The sequence below is a fragment of the Pezoporus flaviventris genome, unplaced genomic scaffold (genome assembly GCF_033815535.1).
Source record: "Pezoporus flaviventris isolate CSIRO_AGI_PZ_B2104156 unplaced genomic scaffold, CSIRO_AGI_Pfla_v1 ptg000029l, whole genome shotgun sequence".
Taxonomy (NCBI): domain Eukaryota; kingdom Metazoa; phylum Chordata; class Aves; order Psittaciformes; family Psittacidae; genus Pezoporus; species Pezoporus flaviventris.
The window spans coordinates 15,913,359-15,934,168 of NW_026892577.1; the positions used below are offsets into that span (position 1 = coordinate 15,913,359).

Sequence of the window (20,810 nt, forward strand, 5' to 3'; positions counted from 1 at the left end):
TTCTGGGGAAAAAAGTGGTAAAGTGGTAGATATCTACTTTCAATCACATTTTCAAATGATTGAAAACAACATTTTTAATAAATATATGGACAAGTTATCCATTTCAAAAAAAAGTAAAGTAGCAAGACAGAAATTTAACTTATTTTAAATATTTTTTAGCATTATTGTTCTGACACAGATATGAAGTGTTCAGGTCATGAATTCACAGTAGAGACTAACAGGAACCTTTCAATTGATAAAGCCAAAAAATTAAATATCTCACTGTATACTCAACTGTCCTGAAAAAGAAATGAAAGCAGGACTACTACACAAAAATGTGGCAAGCACAGGCTTAGATCATATCCATGTTTACTCAGGTCAGAGGTCAGAGAATTTAAAACAGCATTTGGAGAGGTCAGCTGAGGAAAGCCTTGTTTGGAGATACCAGAATAGAGAAGATAGTTGTATCCACAAGTTTGGATACAATCACCTACAAAGAGATCGTAGAGAGTGAAAGCTGAACCCCCAAGGGCAGGACCTGCATAGCATAGGAGAGGTGAGAAGAACCCACTGAGGCAGAAACTGAAGGTACATGACAAAGCAAGACGATACAATGCTTTGAAAATCGTGGACTATTTGTTTAGTTCCACCAATGCTAACAAATACAATCATCATACTTTTTGTACACATTAACAATCTGCATGCACTCGCAAATACAGATTGACTCCTTTTGCCAGAGGAAATCTGATGAGGTAATACAGGGGCACAGTAGTACAGCCCCTCCTCTTTTTAGCAATAACAAAGAGACCTGCACCAAGATAGCTTGCTGCAGTCTGTGTTCAGTGCACCATCTTTCATACAGAATTGCATTTGCGCTCACTACTACATAGCAAGTGACATCATACAGAAGTTAAGACTTGCTAGCTATTAATAGATAGCACTAATTGCAGTAAGTCTCAAGACCTTAAAGCTATTTGCTTTCGAATTGCCAAGGCTGACTCCATTAAAGGCAGGAAGTCACATTAGCTTTTCCCTCCAAAACAAAAAAATAATTGCAGTCCTGGCATGACTCAGATGGAAGTAGCTAATTTAAATAAAAACAGAGCTGGTTAGCAACAACATGAAACTGTATGCATACAAATGCTACCTGTATGCATTACGTTATGTTCACATCCACTTACAGGCTGAAATAGATCCGTACCAGACCTAGATACAAACCTCACCTGCTGTGGAAAGTTGGCTTTGTTTCAGGGTGAATTGTTAGGCAAGCAGACATGGAAAGTTAAGAACTCACACAAACTCCACACAGGCAGGATGCATTTGCAGCTAATGTTTTGATTTGTGACTTTGGCCTTCAGAATTTCATTTTTATTGGGGCCCAGTTCAGCATTTTATCACAAATCCTGATGTTCACTGACCTGTCTGTGTAGGAGAATGAATTTATGGGGGTCCCCATCTGCCCAAGGAGGAAGCTGCACATCTCCCAGCACTGTTCCATCCTGCATGCAACCTGCAGGAATCACAAAGGGAGAATTATATTGTAGCTTTTCTAAAACACAGAAGTCAAAGGAAATTAAGGTGATTTTCTCACATGAAGTTTCAGGTTCTACATCAAATATAGTGCCTCAGAATACTGCAGAAACAATTTCTCTTGGGAATTCTGATCCAGTAATAAAGCACTGAGAAAATGTTCTAGTAACTGTCACTAATACAGTAAAAATAAGCATGTTCTCAGCACAAACCATTTTAGCACAGATTGCAAACTCAGACAAGACAAACCTGTTGGCACAACTTTGGTTTTATACATAATCCTGTGGGTCTAACTGCCAGATATTCCTACTAAATCTACCACTCAGAGGGATTATGTTCTCAAGACTTTTGCAATCTGATTCCTTTCAGAAGGCAAGCATGTGTTCTTAAATCAGAGCACAGGGTTGCGCAACTGGATGAATTAAAATCTAAGTTGAGGCTCAGGTCTGTAACTGCAAGTTTCTTTATGGTGTAGCGATGAACAGACTTAGGTTCTTGGCTTTGCCTGTTGTAAAATCTTCCTCTATATTTGTCTTCTACTGTCAAGATTCTCATGTGTTTTTTAGGTCCCTTAATTCCACCCAGGTCAGTCTCTGGAACTTGATTTCAGCCAGGCTCTGTTTCTTGGACTCCTCTCAGGATAAAACTACTTCAATGCTTTCTTATCTTCTAACAATCTTCTAACACCTTTTTTTTCCATTCTGCTGTTATCTTAGAACGTCTCACTGAGTTGTGAATTTCCTGTAAAGTGAAGTGAATTGTGACTGCCATACCTATTTCTGAATACTATATTTTTTTCTGGATTCTCTCTGACCTTCCATCACTGATGCAGAAAGGTCTAGAGACAGTGCACATCCAGAAGGGATTATGATGCTGCTTGAGGTCAGGGACAGTATATCAAATTCATGCAACTTCTACAGAACCTTTCAGGATGACAGTGAGGACATTTAGCAAATTTAATCACCTTGTGATCTCCCATCAGATTTTAAAAAGCCTCACCTTTCATTGACACCATTTAATAATTCATCTGCCTCTAAAATTCAAATTAATATATTGTTCATGGCAATATAGATGTAATGAAACAGCCCAAATTTTCAAAAGCAGCCAAGTAGATTGCTTATATAGAAATCTGCCTTTGTCTGACAAAATGTGCAACTCTGTTGTATAGTAACTAAGAGGAAATACAATCCTTTCTGAGCTAGAAATTTGGCTCTTCTGATATCATTCAGCTATCAGAAGCTTGTATTCTTGTAGCCTTATTTTGATAAAAATTAATCTCTTCTCGCTGGAGAGCTTCATCAGTCCACACAGTCAAGGGATCAACTCTCAACAGATGATCTGCATCATTTTCCCTGGCAGAATGCTGCGGAGCAGAAGGGGAGCACTGAAGTCCCTGCTAGAACTTACCAAGTTCAAAGTGATTTGCATTGGTTAGGAATTCTGGCAAGTAGAAGAATTCAGGGATGAGTTCCCTGACATCACTCATGTTGTCCTTTGATGCTGATTCCCATGTGCTCTTGACACTGTGAAACATCCTGTCAGCAACATCGAAACTCCCGCCCTGTGAAATGGAGACAGAAAGAAAGACTGCAGTGTGAATAATCTGTTAAATAAAAAGCAGATGCAGAATCCTAACGAACTTTGCAATAATTACCTTATCACATATTTGATTAGGTGGTATCTCAAGATCTGTCCCAACTCTATTTACCGATGTTTTATTAGGGACTGTCTTAGACCTAATTTGTAGATATGTGGGTTGAGAATACCATGAATCTTGGAGTCTTAGCATAGCTTTCAGTAACACAAGGCAAGCAGAAATAATCACGGGCAACCAGAGAATATCAGCATACCCATCACTAAAGCTTCTGAGGGTAATTAATTCCTTTTTCCCTGAAGTGATTTGCAAGCCAGTAGACACAACTTCAGTGCTTTCACTTCAGTTATGACCCAAACAGTTGTGAACAATTATACACATGAAAAAATTTTGAGGAGGCGGGGGTACCACTGAAATAACATTCATCAGATACAGCCAAAGAGGAAAGGCACAGTGGGCAGGAGCCTGCAGGGACTGTTCATTCCTTATGGGGTGGAGGGACAGCATAAAGAGGGGAAGAAAGGAAGAACATCTGGGTCTCAAGCAGAATTCGTGTGTTAGGAAGGAGAAACAAACTACCTCACATCCTGAGAGCATTTAAACACATTTAGTTTAATGAGAGTCAAATGCTAGGCAAAACCAGCCTTAGTAGCAGAGGACATCATTCTGAAGCAAGGCCTCGAGAAGAAAGAAAATAAATAACTAACTCCGTGAACTAAGCCTATATGCCTTACATTGGAACTATACATGATTTTCTAATGGGATTGCAGATACTGTAGGCATTTGTGAAAATCCAGGTTTACTTTTCCGTAAGGATTCCTACATTAAGCATGAAAGGATTTATTTTAACATAAAATTTCTACCATAATGAAAATAACCAAATCAGGTTTTTTTTTAGAGATCATCTTACGGGTTAAAACTTAAACAGGGGAAGTTTAGATTGGATATATGTAGGAAATTCTTTCCTGTTAGGGTGGTGAGGCACTGGAATGGGTTGCCCAGGGAAGTTGTGAATGCTCCATCCCTGGCAGTGTTCAAGGCCAGGTTGGACAAGGCCTTGGGTGATATGGTTTAGTGTGAGGTGTCCCTGCCCATGGCAGGGGGGTTGGAACTTGATGATCTTAAGGTCCTTTCCAACCCTAACTATTCTATGATTCTATGATCTGAATAAGTTTGTCAGAAAGAACAAGCTGTTTCAGGAAATAGCTGACTTTTTAACAGTTTACGTGACAGAACCAAATTGTTTCTTAATACCTAGTTCAGGTTCTGCCAGCAATATAGTTGCCCAGCTCCTGCATGCTCCCACACTAATATAGGTACTTCTTATTGGGATTAATTAATTTGAGTTATACATCATTAGACATAACACTACGTCTCACTGTCAGAGCTCAAGAGAGATTGACAGAGATAGAAAAGTAACTTTAAATAGTTCTGCAGTGCAGTGAAAATATATGAATGACTTTGTCCTCAACCATTCAATCCTCAAAGCTGCTTCACTGGGAAAAAGGAATAAGCCACTGAGATTGCAAAATGAAGACACTAAAACCCAGAGTTGTTGCAAGAGTAAATCTGTTTATGAATGTGAGATGCAGTCAGGCTCTGTCTGTGTCGGACTTCCTAGGAAAATTTGTTTGCTTTTGGTTAGTTTTCTCTCTGCTTGTAGACTGTTGCATGTGCCGAATGAGGAGGATGCTGTCCTGCACAACAGTCAGCTGAAGCTTTGATTTGCAGTGTATGAAATAGAAAAATAACATCTAAGGATCCTCATGCTGTATGCATGGGATCCCACTCCCATGGACCAGATGAACCCTGTACAGCAATTGCCAGATTGGCTCCTGATGGTAAGAAGTACTGCCCTTTTGACTGCTTGAGTACCTGCACACTTATGATGCAACTCCTTTGGATCCACAAACTCTGCTAAGTCTGCAAACTGCAAGTCAAGAAATAACTTTTGCAGTATCTTTTGTTAGGAAAAAACCACCCTCATGGATAATCTGTCAAAACACAGGAGGCAATAAACCGTAAGTTCTGAAGCCACATCTCTTTGCTTGTCTTTTGAGATAGACTCTCAGCAAAAGTCAACATATATTCCAGACGGAAAGACCCGTCCCTGTTTCCCCTGAGGTGAATTCTGACCCAGCTTTTGATCCAGCCTCATTTCTAAATGACAGCATAGTTCTGCTGTATCCCCTTGACCTTCTTCCTTATACCACTGACAACTGTGAAGCCTTCCCACACCCACTCAAGAGATTGAGTAAGAAAGTGGCTAATCATGTGAGTAAGCCTAGCTGGAGTTAATCTGATGCACAAGGTCATCTTGTTCTTGATCGTTATTAGGCAGGGACCCTTGGAGTCAAATTCAAATTGAAATTAAAACAGAGTAGAAGAAGGACTATAAATAAATCAACAGCTAACAAGTATCTCATTGAAGCATATTAAAGGGCTTTGTATATTTAATCTGCACACAGCACGCTGTGTCTGGTGGTGATTGATGCTTTTTCATCTTTTTTTGCAGCTTTTATGAGAGCTGATCGTAATCTCCTGAGAAACAATATGATTTGTAATAAAAAGATTACCTGTATTAAATAAAAATAATATATACATAGGAAATGCTGTTAGCGCGACAAATCTGGTTAAAGATATTACCACCATGAAAAAATGTGATTTTTTCCCTGGCTGTCTAATTCATTTTAGGGAAAAGTAATATCTTTAAAACTTAAGCCTGTATTATTTATAAAGGAAGCAATAACTGATTTTCCCATTTCCTATATTAATAAATTTATTTGCATATATTTATATCAGAATTAATGAGTTTTCTCTCTCTCTGAATGCAAAAACTGCACTGAAAGGGAAAAAGGAGTATCAAGAATTGCTTTATGCCTTTAGATTGCAAGTCGACACAAACTCTCATGGCTTTTCTGAAACATAGCAAGTCTCTGTTTTCTTTCTTTTCAGTAGAGGCCTAACACTGTCATCCGAAATACTATCAAAATATGCTTTTTAAAACTAGAGTTCAGTGGGGTATACACAAAGCAGCTAGTCGAAGTGATCTCTAGAGAGAAGTTAGAACTTCTCATGCTTATGACCCTAAGCATCACTGATACTTGGTGGTGCTTTAAACCCAAAGACCTCAAAGTGTTTCTAAGAGATAATTGTGAAGGTGCAAAGTCTTACCACATGCCCAGAGATGCTAAGAAGCAATTACTTTCAGACAGTGCTTAAATGACTGCTCAAGAGTCAGAACACAATAACAAGAACCCTATTCTCTGTAAGTAGCTATGAGAGGCAAATGCCAGGAAAGATCAGCCTGCAAGCTGAAATGCAACACCAGTGGGATAACAATATAAGGGCTAAAAAAAAAAAGCCAAGTTGAATCAGAAGCAAGTCTCACTAATTATTGAGGCCATGGAGTTCTAGAATGCCTTTCCAACAGAGACACTAAACACAGAAATCTTTGCTGCTTTTTGTCATACTGAGACCAACTCCTGAAAGGATTGCAGGGGGCACTTGACTAAGGTGAAGTGTAAGGTACCCTTCAACAGCTGTCCGACAAGCCAGTTTTTCACCCATTCCAGTACAATAATGCAAAGCACATACACACTTTTCTCCAGAGTCAGATCTCAATACACTTATATGAAACATGAGATAAGGTTTTGTAAACTCCTGTACAGCTAGCTCCCTTACTAGAAGCAAAGCTTCACCACTGCCTTCTTCTGTGGTCATGTGGAAATCTTGCGAAACAACGTTACACCAACACCAATTTCTCACATGGTTTGCACCCAAGTTGTCGCACTTCTTGTGCATTCACACTGGCAGTTTGCAGTTATAAGCATGTCTTTGCTACTTTTTAATATGCTTAGAAGCCTTCACAGCTCCCAGCTCAACACCCTTTTAAGGTCTTAAGTTTGGGAGTACTGCTTTTCCAACCTGCTCTTGCCTTGATAATACAATTAGGTCTCACAGTCAGCAATTCCTATGCTCCTACAGGACCACTCACCTGGGGGAAATGACAGGAATGAGCTCAGCTGAACATGCAACAACGTAAGAGCAAAGGAATGAGAATGGAAAAAGTTCAACAGTTTCAGTGGATCCATATCCAGACAAAATTGAGTGCTTCAGTTCTCAGCAGCCTTTGAAGACAACTATTCCCACAAAAAACACTGGTTACCTGCTAATCACACATAATCACAGCTGTAAAGCAGCTACACAGACTGGGAACTTGTTATGCATGAAAAGTGTGCCAGTGAGATACAGCACTTTGTTGTTTACAAGAAACAACTGCTCTGCAGTCATTCATGACTGCAGCTAACATATGGCTCACAGAGTGCGATGGTAACTATTGCCTCAGGTGGTTCACTAACCCATCAGCTACTGCTGGTAACAGCCAATATCATAGGGCTTATTACTTAATTAGCACAGCGCTTTATTTGTATTAGTTCATTAAAAGAAAAAAATAAAGACCAGCACAACAGCAAAGCACTTGGAAAGCTGCAGGAGGCATGGCCAGCCTTTATCGTACATACAGAAGTCTCTGAGTGTGGAATGTTCTGGTCATGTTGTCTCACATTGCTCCATAAGGATAGGTACATTTCAGCAAGACACTCCTTAAAAAATACACTTTTAAGGATCTGTCCTCCTGGCAGACCATGCTATAACACAACATATACTACAGAATAAAGGGAACAACTGTCTGCTAAAGCCCCCGTCTGTGCTTGTGCATCATCAACTGATGGAGCTGAAGGGAGCAAACAGGAAATTTGGTGCTCCTCTATGCTGACCAGCTGGGAAAGGCAGGGTCAAAGTTCATTTTCTAGGAAATTAAATTTCATGGTGAATGATTTTGGCACTGTCAAACAGTGCCAAGTTCAAAACAAGCTAAAATAAAATATTCCTTCTGGAGCAGTGGATGTAGCCTCACTCCACTTCTCCATCTGTCAGGGAGCTGATCCCATGATCCCTATCATTCCCCACCCACTAGAACTTGTGCATCCTCAAATGGCCCAGAGATGCTCTCTATGCCACAACAGCCAACCCCAAGTTCTTGCCCATAGCTGCATTAATGTATGGACACTTGATTTTAGAATACCTACCATGAAAGCCTCATGTGCCCCAAAGTCAGAAGCTTCTGTTTAGACAGATAGTAAAACATTATCTAAGTGATTATATGCCTCAGCTCTCGCAAAAGGCATCACAGGACCAAAAGTAAATAAACCTTCTCCCTTTAAAGAAAACAAGATCATCAGGCATCAGTCATGCTCCCATGAAGATATTTTCACTGAATTCAACAGACATAGCAGAGAGCCCTTGCTGAGCCCAGAGTCCACAGAAAATGTCAAAAGAATTAGTCCCCCTACACTACACAACCACTATAATCTGTTACATGGTTCATACTGAGGTGTAGTATTGAAGCTCTCTTGCCCCCTTACCTGCAGAGAACAGAAGGTCTGGGTAAATGGCTCAATTCGGACCAGGTAAGATGCCACTATAATTGCTGATGAGTAGTGAGTGCAGTAATGGCACTGCGCTGACAGGTCTCCTGGAAATTGGACAGAAATCATTCCACTGCAAAATATCACCAATTCAAGTCCATAGCATCCAGTTACCATAGCACAACTAAATAGGCAGCAGGTCTGTAAAGCAGATATGTTTCAAGAATCTGTAAGCAAAAGCACACTTTGCATATTTGCATTTAACAGGGACAGTTGCTACCATCTCTGTATGTTCTTTTTTTGCCTACCACATTACAGTTTCTGAAAAATAAGGCCTTTCACTTTCTAGACCATCCCTTTCTCCATTAGTGCCAGAAAAAGTCTTGATCTCCACAGTTTAACAGCCTCAGCATCCTGTTTCCTTTTCTTAAAGTAGCTGTTAGCTAAGCTGCATGCAGCAGTATGTAGCTTAAGTATGTAGCTTAGCTAACAAATGAGACTAATGTGTTCAGCTTGGCTAACAGCACATTCTTTTCCAAGGAATATTACTTTTTGCTGTAGCCTCTCTTCCTGCCCAAGGGAAGTGGACAGAATGCAGCAGTAAAAGGCACATAAGGCAGTAGTTGCAGGAGTAATTTCTATTCGAATCCTCAACCAGTTTGTATCCAGAAGTGAGTGGATCACCTCGACATGGTGCTTCCCTTAGCCACAGTTCCGGAAAGTTTTTGGGTGACATTTTCCAAGGGATTCATGAGCATCCCTAAAGGCTTCAGGGCCTCAAGCCTCTGCTGTCTGTTAATGTCCTAAACCACTCACCCTCACTCTTCTCCACCTCATTGTAGCGCTGGATGAACTTGCGTTTCCTCTCCACAGTCTGTGCTCCCATGGGCTTCGAAAGGTCCCGAAACGTATGAGGATTAGTGAGGTTTAGTGTCTGAAAAGCAAAACCAGCAAAGATGTAGATTTTTAGAGTCTTAGACATCATGTTCAGCTCAATGACACTGGACAGCAGCACAGCTGCGTTGGAAGTTTCACCTGTACAAGGAGGTCACAGATTCATTACTAAAACTCTCATCTCCAGAACTGGGATAGCACTTGGAAAGAGTGGCAGCATGTGCCACTGAAAGATGCACAAAGAGGTTCACAAATGATCTGGCAGGTTGCAAATTGCTGTCAAGGCATTTTTCTCCAAACAGCCTTGTCAGGGGTCACAGAAACCCATCTCAGGCTGTGTGCTGAGCCAATGCAGCCTTTCCTTAACTAGATATGTCTTTAACAGATGTTCATACACCTTTCTGAGGCAGAACATGATTCCTCAGCATGCTGATTTGAAGATAAGGCTATTCTATGCAGAATCAACACATTTCAGATTAACTATCTCAAATTTAGAACCCTTGGTCTAGGCCCCTCTGCTTCAGTGGCATCATTCAACAAACCTTCATATGGCTGCTGCCACAGAAAGCACAGAAAGCTGCAGCAAGCACTGACCTCGGAGTGATAGTCAGCGAGGACCCATGGAAACACAGGATACTGCATGTAATCATTATAGCTGCGGCCAGCCAATGTGTTCAGGTACATGAGGTAATCGAAGTTGCTGATCTCCCTTTTCTGACAAAGAAAAGAAACAATTATTAAGATCTAACTCCACTCCTGAGCACCATGCCTCAAAGGTACTCTAGGAGCCCTGTGGGTCCCAGGTCCACCAGGACAAGAATTATAAATAGTGCAATTAATCATCCATTGCCATTCAGATTGGCACAATATCTCTTATACAACAATCTACTCAATTGAATCTGTCCTTATTCTGGCTCTTCCTCAGATAGGCCATCTGCATTTGTCTATAATCACACAGTGCTTTTATGCTGCATTTGCATAACAGAGCACTTTTCCCCAATTTAAAAGTGAGCCAAATGCAGGTAGTCTGCATATTGGAAAATCCTGGACAACTGCCTATACAGAAAAGGCTGCACTAAGTGCTACATATAAACAAGAAGGTATAGATTTCTTCAGTGTTTCTTGAGTTACCAAGATCAGGGGTACAGGAAAGCAAATGCATCTCTCAGCTCAGTAAAACATCTGGGAAAAAAAGAGGTGCATTGATTTAGATGTACAGATGATCTGTGAAGTCATTCAACTAGGTGGCTGTCTTTGGTCTCAGTTTAAAAATGTGCATGATATCACACTTAATCTGCCAGACAGTAGCACCATATGTTTCACAGCAGGAGGAGCAAAACCTCTGCAATAACCAGATGTAAATACTCTGCTCCTCTTGCCAATAACCTCACCTCCAGCAGCGAAACAAAAGCTTAGGCCTTGAAGTACATGCATACACACACACACCTATCTGTGTGCAGGCATACAGACAGGTACTGAAATTCTTCGCCTGACCATGTGCAGCCAAGATTTAGCTTACCTGCCACTTCTGGAGCATTGTCTTTTCCCCTCCTGAGTGCTTCCTGTATGGAACAAGCATTCAATTGAAACAGCCTGCTTCAGAACAGTAAGAGAAAGTGAACACTAACATCTGTGCTCCCTGTTCCCCCTGCTCTCATCCCACAGAAATAAGGGAACACCAAGACTAGGAGAATACTGAGGTTTTATCAGCAACCAAATAATTCCAAAACCAAAAGGTCATCAGTTAGGTTAGTGCTGCACAATCAAATTTTGTTACTGCTTTCCTTAGGAAGGAAGGCTCTGCCCGATGAACAAAGATGGTCTAGCTTCAGATAGCTGATGAATTTATCACTGTCAGTCACTTTCCCTATGACATGATGACTCTCCTACTTGCCAGTCTTCTCCTGAATGAAGTGCCACCTAAAGTACGATATTTAGTAAAGGAAAAAGAAGGAAGTAGGGTGGTGATGCTAAGGATGGATTCTTTTTGCCCTAAGATACCACTGTGAACTGTGGTGGTGATGCCATGTGGTAAAAAGAATTCAGAAGCTGACTCACAGGCAGAGAAGATGCCTCTGCAGCAGGGGCAGATGGACAGATGGGAACAGCAACCTCCTCAGCTGTTCTGAGCTAAGCCACACTCTTAATCAGTCTTTTCCCAGTCTCATCTCATTGTAGATCTAGAGTGCTAGTGACAGGTACCATTAAGGCTGTCTGTTTCTATTCTGAAGCCTGATTCTCAAAGGCTCATGCTTTTCTGAAGCGTTCTGAAAATATTGGCTTGAAGACAGAAGTGTCTCAGTCTCCATATCAATTATGTTCTTTTTGCACAAATCACTTTGAAACAAATAAGACCTTGACTGTGTGTAAGCACTGCTAAGTAATAAAACACCCCTGGGTTATTAACAGTTTTCAGCACAAACCTAAACCATAGCTCCACATCAGCTACTATGAAGAAAATTAATTCTATCCCAACCAAAACCAGCAAATGGATTGAAGAAACTTCTGATCTGCCAAAGTAAACAGGGTTACTGATGTGATATGATATAACTGGTGGTAGGAGGTTCTAAGGTGGCAGCCAGAGGCAGGACTACCAACTTCCTTAAGTTCAATTCAATTCAATCAATTCAGCCATAGATTACAAAACTGCTACAGGAATAAGTAGCTGTTACTTTGCACTCTTGTGCTCTGTATCAGATCACACTAGAAACCCACAGAAAAGGTAGGCTTAAAGCAGCCTCAAAGATCTAAATAAAACACCAGCATGGTCTATGATCATTACAGTTTTATAGAATTTGCAGTAGTAAATTCTTGCAAACAACCTCTCATGTTTATGACTCATTTTACTGCTTATTCAGTCCTGGACCAGATAATAGTGTACATGAAAGAAAAACCCTAGCATTTACTCAACACTGTATTTTATCCCGTGCTGAGGCACTCTCTTCAGAGAAAAGAGTGTATGTGAGGGAAGTATTTTACATAGCCTAAGTAATAACCTATTCCATGAACAAACATGAAACTCAGGACCAATTCTAGCACATGGTCTACAACTCTTAAACTTTTTTAGTTCTCCTGTTCAGCATATGGTTTCATAGGTTTCACAGAGCTTTGCCCCACTTTCTTTTCCAAGATCTCCAACAGATATTTGGAACTCAAAAGAGTGTATCTCAAAGGGATAGAACAGGATCAGGATTCCTGACATTGCTTGAAGTGTTTTGGATTAGGGTGTTCGTCACCAAAGTTAGGTTTGTCATCAAGTTAGTTTCTTCCCTTTCCACAAGGGCAGACTGGCTAACTAGAACCACCCAGGTTTATTTTGGATTTATGGCTGAGTTAGGAAGCAGGGAATAATATAATGTTCAAGCCTGCTCAATACATCAGTCCTCCAACATTCAAAGTAGAAGCATTATAAAATACTATACAAAGGACTAAGCTGGGCGAGTCTGTGTGTATATCATGCAAATATACATATCCTGACTTGTGGGTGCCATGACCTTCCAGTGGAACTCTTGCTCTGCTTGTCACAAACCCTAAACAGTTAATAAGGACTCAACAAGGGACAAAACAATCCTCCAATTGGACTTTGGAAGCCAACTCAAAGGTGTTGACAACTTCACTATGCCATGAAAACAGTCAAGGCTAAATGTAGTCACAGCACTGTAAGAGCTACCCTTCTGGGTCTCAGGGGACAAGGCAGGATGCTCCCTTCAACTCCCCAGAGATCTAGAATTCTATATTCTCCCTTGTTGACTCACAAAGGCTCAGAACACGAATCACATTACCAGCTCAAGCCTGTTCCTCCCTTCTCCATGGTAATCCATCAGCATTCCTCCTGCCAACACCTCTCTAGCTAGCACAGCAAAGCTCGAAGTAGATCAACTGCAGCCAATCAACCACAGTAAGTGCATTTAAAAAAAAATAGATAATCAAAGGCTGGTTTGAAATAGAAACAAAAGTGCTTTATAAATGTAAATAACTAAACTTCAAGAGGGGGTGAAGTTATGTGATGCTAAGAGGTGTGTCTGTATAGCTATCGATATCTAAATCTACAAGGTATTTGTAGGGCACCGGCCCTGGCAGAATTTAAGCATGATGTGTACTAATGATGATCCACCTTTGGCTACACTATACATAAGTGATTTATTAATCCCTCCTCCATTACCATCAGACTATGATCTCACTCTTGCGATAGCCAGTGCTCTTAATTTGCTAGAGACAGGTGGACCTCAATGCATTTGGAGATTCACTGCAGATGAGATAATCTCAAAGGATAAGATTTTTGCCCCCACTGAAATGAATCCTAAAATCTCAATAAACTTCAAGGCTTCTTAGACTTCACAAAGCTGCTTTCATTTTCTTTTTGTCTCCCATCTTCCAGACTTCTTAAGTCTGCAAAACAGTGCCAAGGCTCTCCTAACCCACTTCTCTTAAAGAATCTTTGCAACTACCAAAAATACTCTAAGGAAAATCCCCTTCCTGGTAAGCCACAACCTAGGTCCAAATCCTACTATAAAAAGAGGGAGAAAGAGAACAAAAGCAATGTCAGCTTTCCCTGTGAAACAATCAAGTCTCCCTCAAACTCAGAAAAGTGATAGGTTACCTTACTTTATTCTAAAGGTCAGTGTCCTCCTTGTTTGATTGTACCAGTCTACCTTCTAGGTATTCTGACTCTGTGCTCAAAGAATAGAGCAATATAATAAAAAAATTATAAACAAGTATAATATTCAAGTAGGGCTCCTTGAAGTAGCATGTCTTGAAGGGCCTAGGGAAGGAGAAAGGAATCTCTCTCTTTTACAGAACACTGTATGCACCATGTATACTCACAGGTTTAAACTAGAAAAAGGGATAATATTTCCACTGCAGAAATGCTGCATTCAGACACAACTTGGATTGTGCAGAAAAACATCAAGTAAATTGAATTAATTCATTGAGGTGAGCAGAATGCAATCTGCATCCCCAGAATCAGGCAAGCACGTCAACACTGGCAGTTTCTTGATGCCAATAATACCTGAAACCCATTATCAGCAAGAGAGGGATCTCAATGTTGCATCTCCTGTGAACAATATCTACCACAAAACACACAGCTACTTCTCTTCCGTAGTTCTTTTTTCCAGATACTATTTTGAAATTATTGCAACTAATTACTAAAAGTTTGAGCTTGGTAGCCCTAGTTGTAGAGAGAAATTCCAGCAAATTCACATGCTACAAAGGGAAACTTGTACCAGCTGCACTTTTGAATGGTCACAGATAGAGGAATATAAACTGCAGCTCATATCCTCTCTGCTGTGCTGCTGAATAAACCTTCCCTTCTGTGTCCTTATCTATCTGATCTGGCATATGCCAAGGGTGGTATCACAAATGTTGTGAGTTTTAACGCACACACACAAAAATATCTCACACTGTGTTATAGCCAAGTAAAATGAAATAACCAAATGACTAAAATGGACAGTTAAGGTGATGGTAGAAACTGATGAACAGCTTCTAATGAGGTCCAGATGTTTTTTTCTTTCTGCATAGTTTGAAATCTAACGTTTCCAGGCACTGCGTGTCATTCAGTTCTTTTCCCTCCAGCTTGAACTTGCATGCTGGAACCAAACATTATGCTGATGATCTCCAAGGACTTAGCATTGTTGTTGCTTAGGAACGAAAGGTTCACAGGCAGTGGAAGAAGAATTGAATAGAAAGACTGGAGCGGAGGAAGTCCTTTTTGCCACTCCTCCTCCCTCTGCACACTCACATACACAAGTTTCTTGAAGGGCTGCCATTTTCCATCAAGGAAGTATGATTCGGAATTTGCAGGAATGCAAAAAGGAAATAGTCCTGTGCTGTCTGCTCACGTGTTTATTTACAGACTGAAAGACTAATTCATGACTCAGAGAAGAGTTGGCAGAGGACAACTGCACAGTAACGAAGGTTCATCCTGCACTACTGAAAAAAGCCCCAAGGAGCTTGTGACATCTATACCTCACCTTGTAAGTCTTCCTAGCTGCTAGCCAGTAAGATCTTATGCAGGGGGGCAGTGTGGGAGAATTGTAAACATGAAATTATATTTTTATTAACTCTTGGTGGGCGTTGGTTTTATAAGGGACCTTGCACTGTGTGATACCTCTGAAGTGATCTAGAAAAGTAAGAAAAATAAGGAAGAAAACCTCTTTTTTCCTACTTGCTCATGGCAGGATTTAGTATAAACCTCCCTTTTAGCAAGAGACTGCATTTTAGATAGTCAGTGAATAAATCTCTCTTCCACAACAGGTTATATCCAACAACAAAGAAATGGTAAGAGTCTTGTAAGCAGGGAAATAAAAACCTACTGTAGCTGGAACTGCATTGATTCATGAAAAATCATTTAGTATAAAATTTTGGGTTTAAGTTTTATATGAAAGCACCAATAGGCCAGGTTGGACAGGGCTTTGAGCAACCTGGTCTAGAGGAGAGTATCTCTGTCCCTGGCAGCATGGTTGGAATTAGAAAATCTTTAAGGTTCCTTCCAACCCAAAATATTCTATGACCCTACGATTTCCACAGAACTATTCTATGGGTGAATTAGAACACGTCACCTCACTGCTTTCCTGCCCCCAGAGAGGTGTAGAGCATGTGTAACTCTGTTGGACTTGGCAAGCCTGCTCTGTAATACACAGGCTTTTAGGAAGAAAGAGAAAACTTTTCTCACAGACTAGTTCAAGATGAGATCAAAATGGCTCTGTGCAGCTTTGGGTGCAGTGAAGTAGGAAGCAGGAACCTATGAGAGGAAAAGAACAGGCATAGAGTTAGAGGTCCTGAAACACCCAGACAGTGTCACAGGCAGAAGGCTTGTTCTGTTCCTACCAGCCCTATATTGAGAAAAGAAGGAAGGTTCAGGTAGAAAATATGCATCACCAGGGTCCAAATCTGTATTCTTCTAGGACTGGATCTCCTTAAAACAGACTTAAGCTACAATTGGTCATGACTAGGCCCTGTGGAAGTGCTTAAGTGCAGTTAAGGAGTAATCTCCAATCCTCCTTTGCCTCAGAGACACACTGACAGTTTTAGCCCTTATGGCCAAGGTCTGTTCTGCTCCTGCAGCTCCCAGCAACACAGAGCACCACAGACGGCATGATGCCCCTGACACATTTTCTATTTATTTCTGTATCAGTTTAGCCTCAAAGGTTTGTGCCTGTGAAACACTCCTAAAGCTCTGGGGTTAGCCCTGGGCTTTCAAAAGCCAGATCCAGACCAAAGATTTTACCAAGTGCAGATAAAACAGGAAAGCATTTTCTAGTTAAGATCCTCTTTAGCAAGACCTTATATCACATAGAAACACCCCACCTCTGGGCAAAGGCTTGCCAGCAACTCAGAAGGTGAACCTGGCAGTGGGGTGAGGGTTTAAAGCAAGTAAGAGAGTTCTCTCTTACCATGATTTCATAGGTAGCAGGGCAACACATGTACCTCTTCCTGTGCTATTCCAGAAGATGCACCGTGAGCATGAGATTGAACAGGCATAATTAACATTTGCAGCAAGGAGGACTCCTGCGATTCCTGAATTTTTAGTATCAGTGGCTACAGAACTGGAGACCTTATATATATAGACCTAAAGAAAATGAGATGTGGCTAAGTAAGCTCTACTATTTCCAGCTACAGCCCTGTGAAACATTGATAATCTGTTTACAAGCATGCAGAGACAGGAGAGCTATTCACATCCCCTTTCAGTCGTCCGGTGAGCTGCAGTGTTTCTGCAGACTTACTCTAATCCCTATCTTTGGGATAGCAAATCACCTTTTCTGAGTTTGAAACATGGCTCCAACTTTTAACCCAAAGGAAATAGCATTTGGAAAGCATGAACACTCCCTAGGGACTCATATTTTCCTGATCAGTGCCTCTTAGAGGTCCACAGTAGGATTTAAAAAAAATCCAACTAAAGGAGGCATTTAATCTCTGATGTCTGGGCATTATCCAGCACATCATACAAAGACATCTATCTTCAGGAAAATTGCGCCGATCTGCTTGTTTGGACTTCTTAAGAATCTGAAAGGTCCAGTTTCAAACTTCGTAACAACTTGGCAAAGGTTACTGACAGCGTAGAACCCGAACCCAAAAGGTTAAACTCCACTGTTACTCCTGAAAAGCCTGCCGCGCTCAACCTTGTACACCAAGCTCCCTCTAGTGCTCCTAGGCCCGCGCAGCACGGAGGGACACCGACGCTGGGAACCAGCATTATCAGGCAGCTGCAGAACAGGCTGACTTCTTGGCTAGCTGGCATTCTTCAGAAAAGAACAGGTTTGAATCAGTGTTTCCCCCTTGGATGAAATGTAACAGAAAAAAAATATTAGGAGCTGAGCAAAATGTTTTCTTTCTGAGAGTTTTAAAGATGTTTTAAAAAGTGTTATAAAATAAATTCAAATTTTTAATTAAAAAAAAAACAAACCCTTGAGGCTCCCTTTCATGTTTTTAAAGACAAACTTGTCTGAAAAGCTTCACTGATCAAAATGTTTAGGTCAACTCATCCAACACAAAAACAGACAAAGAGAAAGCTGGACCAGGTCATAAGGTTCACATCATTTGTGGGAAGCAGAAATGCTCTTTCCATCATGAAGAAATGCAAGGAAGCTGCCCTGCAGATCTTTTTCTGAAACATGGTAGTCACCCTCTGTTCACTGGTAAGAGACTTATGGCATCCTTTACCACCAGCAGGGCTCTGGCATTTCCCATGCAGCTGAACTTCATTGCAGAATTGCCAGCAAGAATATTGCATCAAAACCTTAAAATGAGTGAACTGTGATAAAAAAACGCTGTTGTTTTAATCTTTAGAAATTCCTACCCACTCCTTGGTAAGTTATTTAAACTAACATCAACAAAGGTAAAAAAAGTGCTTGATTTTTCACTGTAGGGTACTTAAGTTACCAGTCTATACTATAGAAATAATAGAATTAGTATTGCCACAGGAACACTCTAAGGCTACATAGAGCAAAGACTGAGAGGGCTTCAGATAAAATGGTAACATGGCCCTGTAAGTACTAGTGAGAGACAGAAATGTGGGAGTGACAGACATAGAAAGATTTAACTGTGTCTAAATATTTTTGTATAAAATAACAAAGATTCAATTTGGGAACATACCCTTAGGGCAAGACTGACCCCACTGTTCTGCTTCCAGGATTTTCTAAAGCATCTACCTCATTACAGAGCTCCTGGGAGGTTGGATGGTAACTGGCAGGCAACCCCCTTGCTTATGCATTACTTTGGGTTATCACATGTAATTGAAAAGGAGCTCAAGTGCCTTAGCTGTAGCCTGAATTCCCCTTTCATGTATTTGCACATGATTAATGAGTAGCCAGAAAGCCTCAAGGGTTTGTAGTGAAGCCTTTCTAATAGGGAAATGTATTGTTGACAAATCCACATTTTATCCTAAACAACCATTCATCAAAGCTGTGATTTGAATCTTATCTCAATTAAATGCCAGAGCACCAGTACCATCTGTAACCCATGCTCCTTTCTGTGTTCTGGTTTAGAGTGACATTGTTGTCCATTTTCAAGGAATCAGCTATTATTTCCTTTGTCACTAGCCATAATTAGCAGCTGCATATGGTGACCTTTGATTAGAGAGATAGTTCATCAAACCTAAGACTACAGTAGACTACTACTCATACAGGACTCAGTTCAACAAAGCACATGACACATGCTGAGAGCATCAGTATGAATCAAAAGTTTGACCACAACACTTACATGCATTTTTTGGGAACAGAGTGCTTTGGTATTGGGAGTTCATCCATCCCACAGCATGGCTGGAAAGGCAAGGTTAAGCAGCTCTGACACAGGCCTCCTGTTACAGTCTGCCCTGCAAGGGATGTGTGAACTGCAAGCAGTCTGGCAAATCTGGGAGCCTGCTATATTCCTGGTTTAAACAATACTCTTTATCATTTGTTTTAAATACGTCAATCTTCCAACATCAGACAGCCCAAAACTTAGGTCCATTAAACAAGACATTTAATCAACCTGTCAACAGCTGCCAGGCATATAAGAAGGCAACTCGGTCTGGGATAATATGTACAATTTTGGATAACTTTTTTTAGTGCAGGCCTAAAGTGTAGGCCTGGATTGAGACCCACAAAACATCTTGCTCAGGTCTTCAAACAGCTGATGGATAATAACACATTTCATTCAGTTTCATTACATGCTGAGCTCAAATCAGTATCTAGGGATGAAAGGAATAATTTCACCTTGTAATGTAATATAGGTGCTACAGTGCAATAAAACAATGATGTAAATTGTTAGAATTTCACCTACTAAAAGTATTTTCAGGAAGGGCTTTCAGTCTTCCAGCTTCAGGGTTGAAAAGTCCCGATCTCAACAAAAAACTCAACAAACTCTGAAGAGTCCAGCAGTAAAATTTTAACTATGTGATTACTTTGTTTTTAATTAGAGACAAGCAGTCACTGCTTTCAAAGGCTTTACAGGAGTTTCTACACTTTATCCACAGAGTCTGGTGTATCTGTCTGTCTTTTAGTGAGAGATGGCCAAGGGGAAACCAAAAGGGAAGAAGATCACCTTGAAAATTGCCAAAAATTCCATCCGGATAGCTCCTGATGGAGCACGTCGTCTTGACTTAAGCAAGATGGGTATCACTACCTTTCCCAATTGCATTCTAAAACTGGCTGATGTGGATGAACTTGATTTGAGCAGAAATATGTTAAAAAAGATTCCAAACAGCATCCAGAAGTTTGAGAAACTGCGCTGGCTGGACCTGCATACTAATCAACTTGAGGACTTGCCCAAGGCAATAGGTACACTTCAGAACCTCTTCTACCTGAATATATCCAACAACAAGCTGACCACCAAAAATTTGCCAGAGGAGCTGAACCTTCTCAAGAACCTTCGTATTCTCAACCTTGGCTTGAACTGTCTTGACAGTATTCCTACCAGCCTTGGGGCCTTGAAGGAACTTCAGGAGATAGGTCTCTTTGACAATTCCTTGACCACCATCCCAAACAGTGTGAAAAATCTTCCCAAGCTCAAGAAACTGAGTGCAGACAGAAATCCTTTTCCAGATTCAATAGAGCAAGAAGAGTATGCAGACTCCATTAAACGCATAGAAACCCTTTACTTAGTACAAGAGAAAGACCTGTGCTCTTCCTGCCTGAAGGTGTGTCAGGGTGAGAAGGACAAGCTGAGTAAATTAAACAGTGAGACACCTAGCTCTTCAAAGAAGCTAAGTTTCCCTTTACTCCTTACACCCAATTCCACTGCAAAGGATAACCAAGAAGAATGGAGATTAAAAGACATACAGGCTTGAAACATACCAAGGTACTCCACAGACCATGTTCCATGAAGTCCAGCCCAAGCTAATAAAAAGCTGACCTTCCTCCTCCCTTTTTCTGCGGTTCTCTTTCTTTAAAGATCTATTATGTTTTAGA

The 20,810-nt window shown here is 40.8% G+C and overlaps 2 protein-coding genes across 3 annotated transcripts in view; one reads left to right on the forward strand and one right to left on the reverse strand.

Annotated features, from left to right (window-relative positions):
• Positions 1-20,810, reverse strand: part of WDFY4 (WDFY family member 4) — a 142,928-nt gene that overhangs the window by 18,780 nt on the left and 103,338 nt on the right. The window contains exons 48-53 of the mRNA XM_061459247.1: positions 10,946-10,988; positions 10,021-10,140; positions 9,349-9,466; positions 8,530-8,639; positions 2,917-3,070; positions 1,398-1,489 (exon numbers count right to left, since the gene is read on the reverse strand). Of these exons, the coding sequence (XP_061315231.1) occupies positions 1,398-1,489; positions 2,917-3,070; positions 8,530-8,639; positions 9,349-9,466; positions 10,021-10,140; positions 10,946-10,988 (637 nt within the window). The remainder of the gene's footprint in view (positions 1-1,397; positions 1,490-2,916; positions 3,071-8,529; positions 8,640-9,348; positions 9,467-10,020; positions 10,141-10,945; positions 10,989-20,810) is intronic.
• On the forward strand, positions 13,192-20,762 carry LRRC18 (leucine rich repeat containing 18). Of its 2 annotated transcripts, XM_061459263.1 has the most exons (4): positions 13,222-13,324; positions 14,253-14,335; positions 15,278-15,398; positions 19,904-20,762. In XM_061459263.1, exon 4 carries the CDS (start codon positions 19,910-19,912, stop codon positions 20,687-20,689), a length of 780 nt encoding a protein of 259 aa, XP_061315247.1. In that variant the 5' UTR covers positions 13,222-13,324; positions 14,253-14,335; positions 15,278-15,398; positions 19,904-19,909; the 3' UTR covers positions 20,690-20,762. The 2 variants fall into 2 exon arrangements, with proteins under 2 accessions (XP_061315246.1, XP_061315247.1); XM_061459262.1 differs by lacking the exon at positions 14,253-14,335 and having other exon boundaries at positions 13,192-13,324.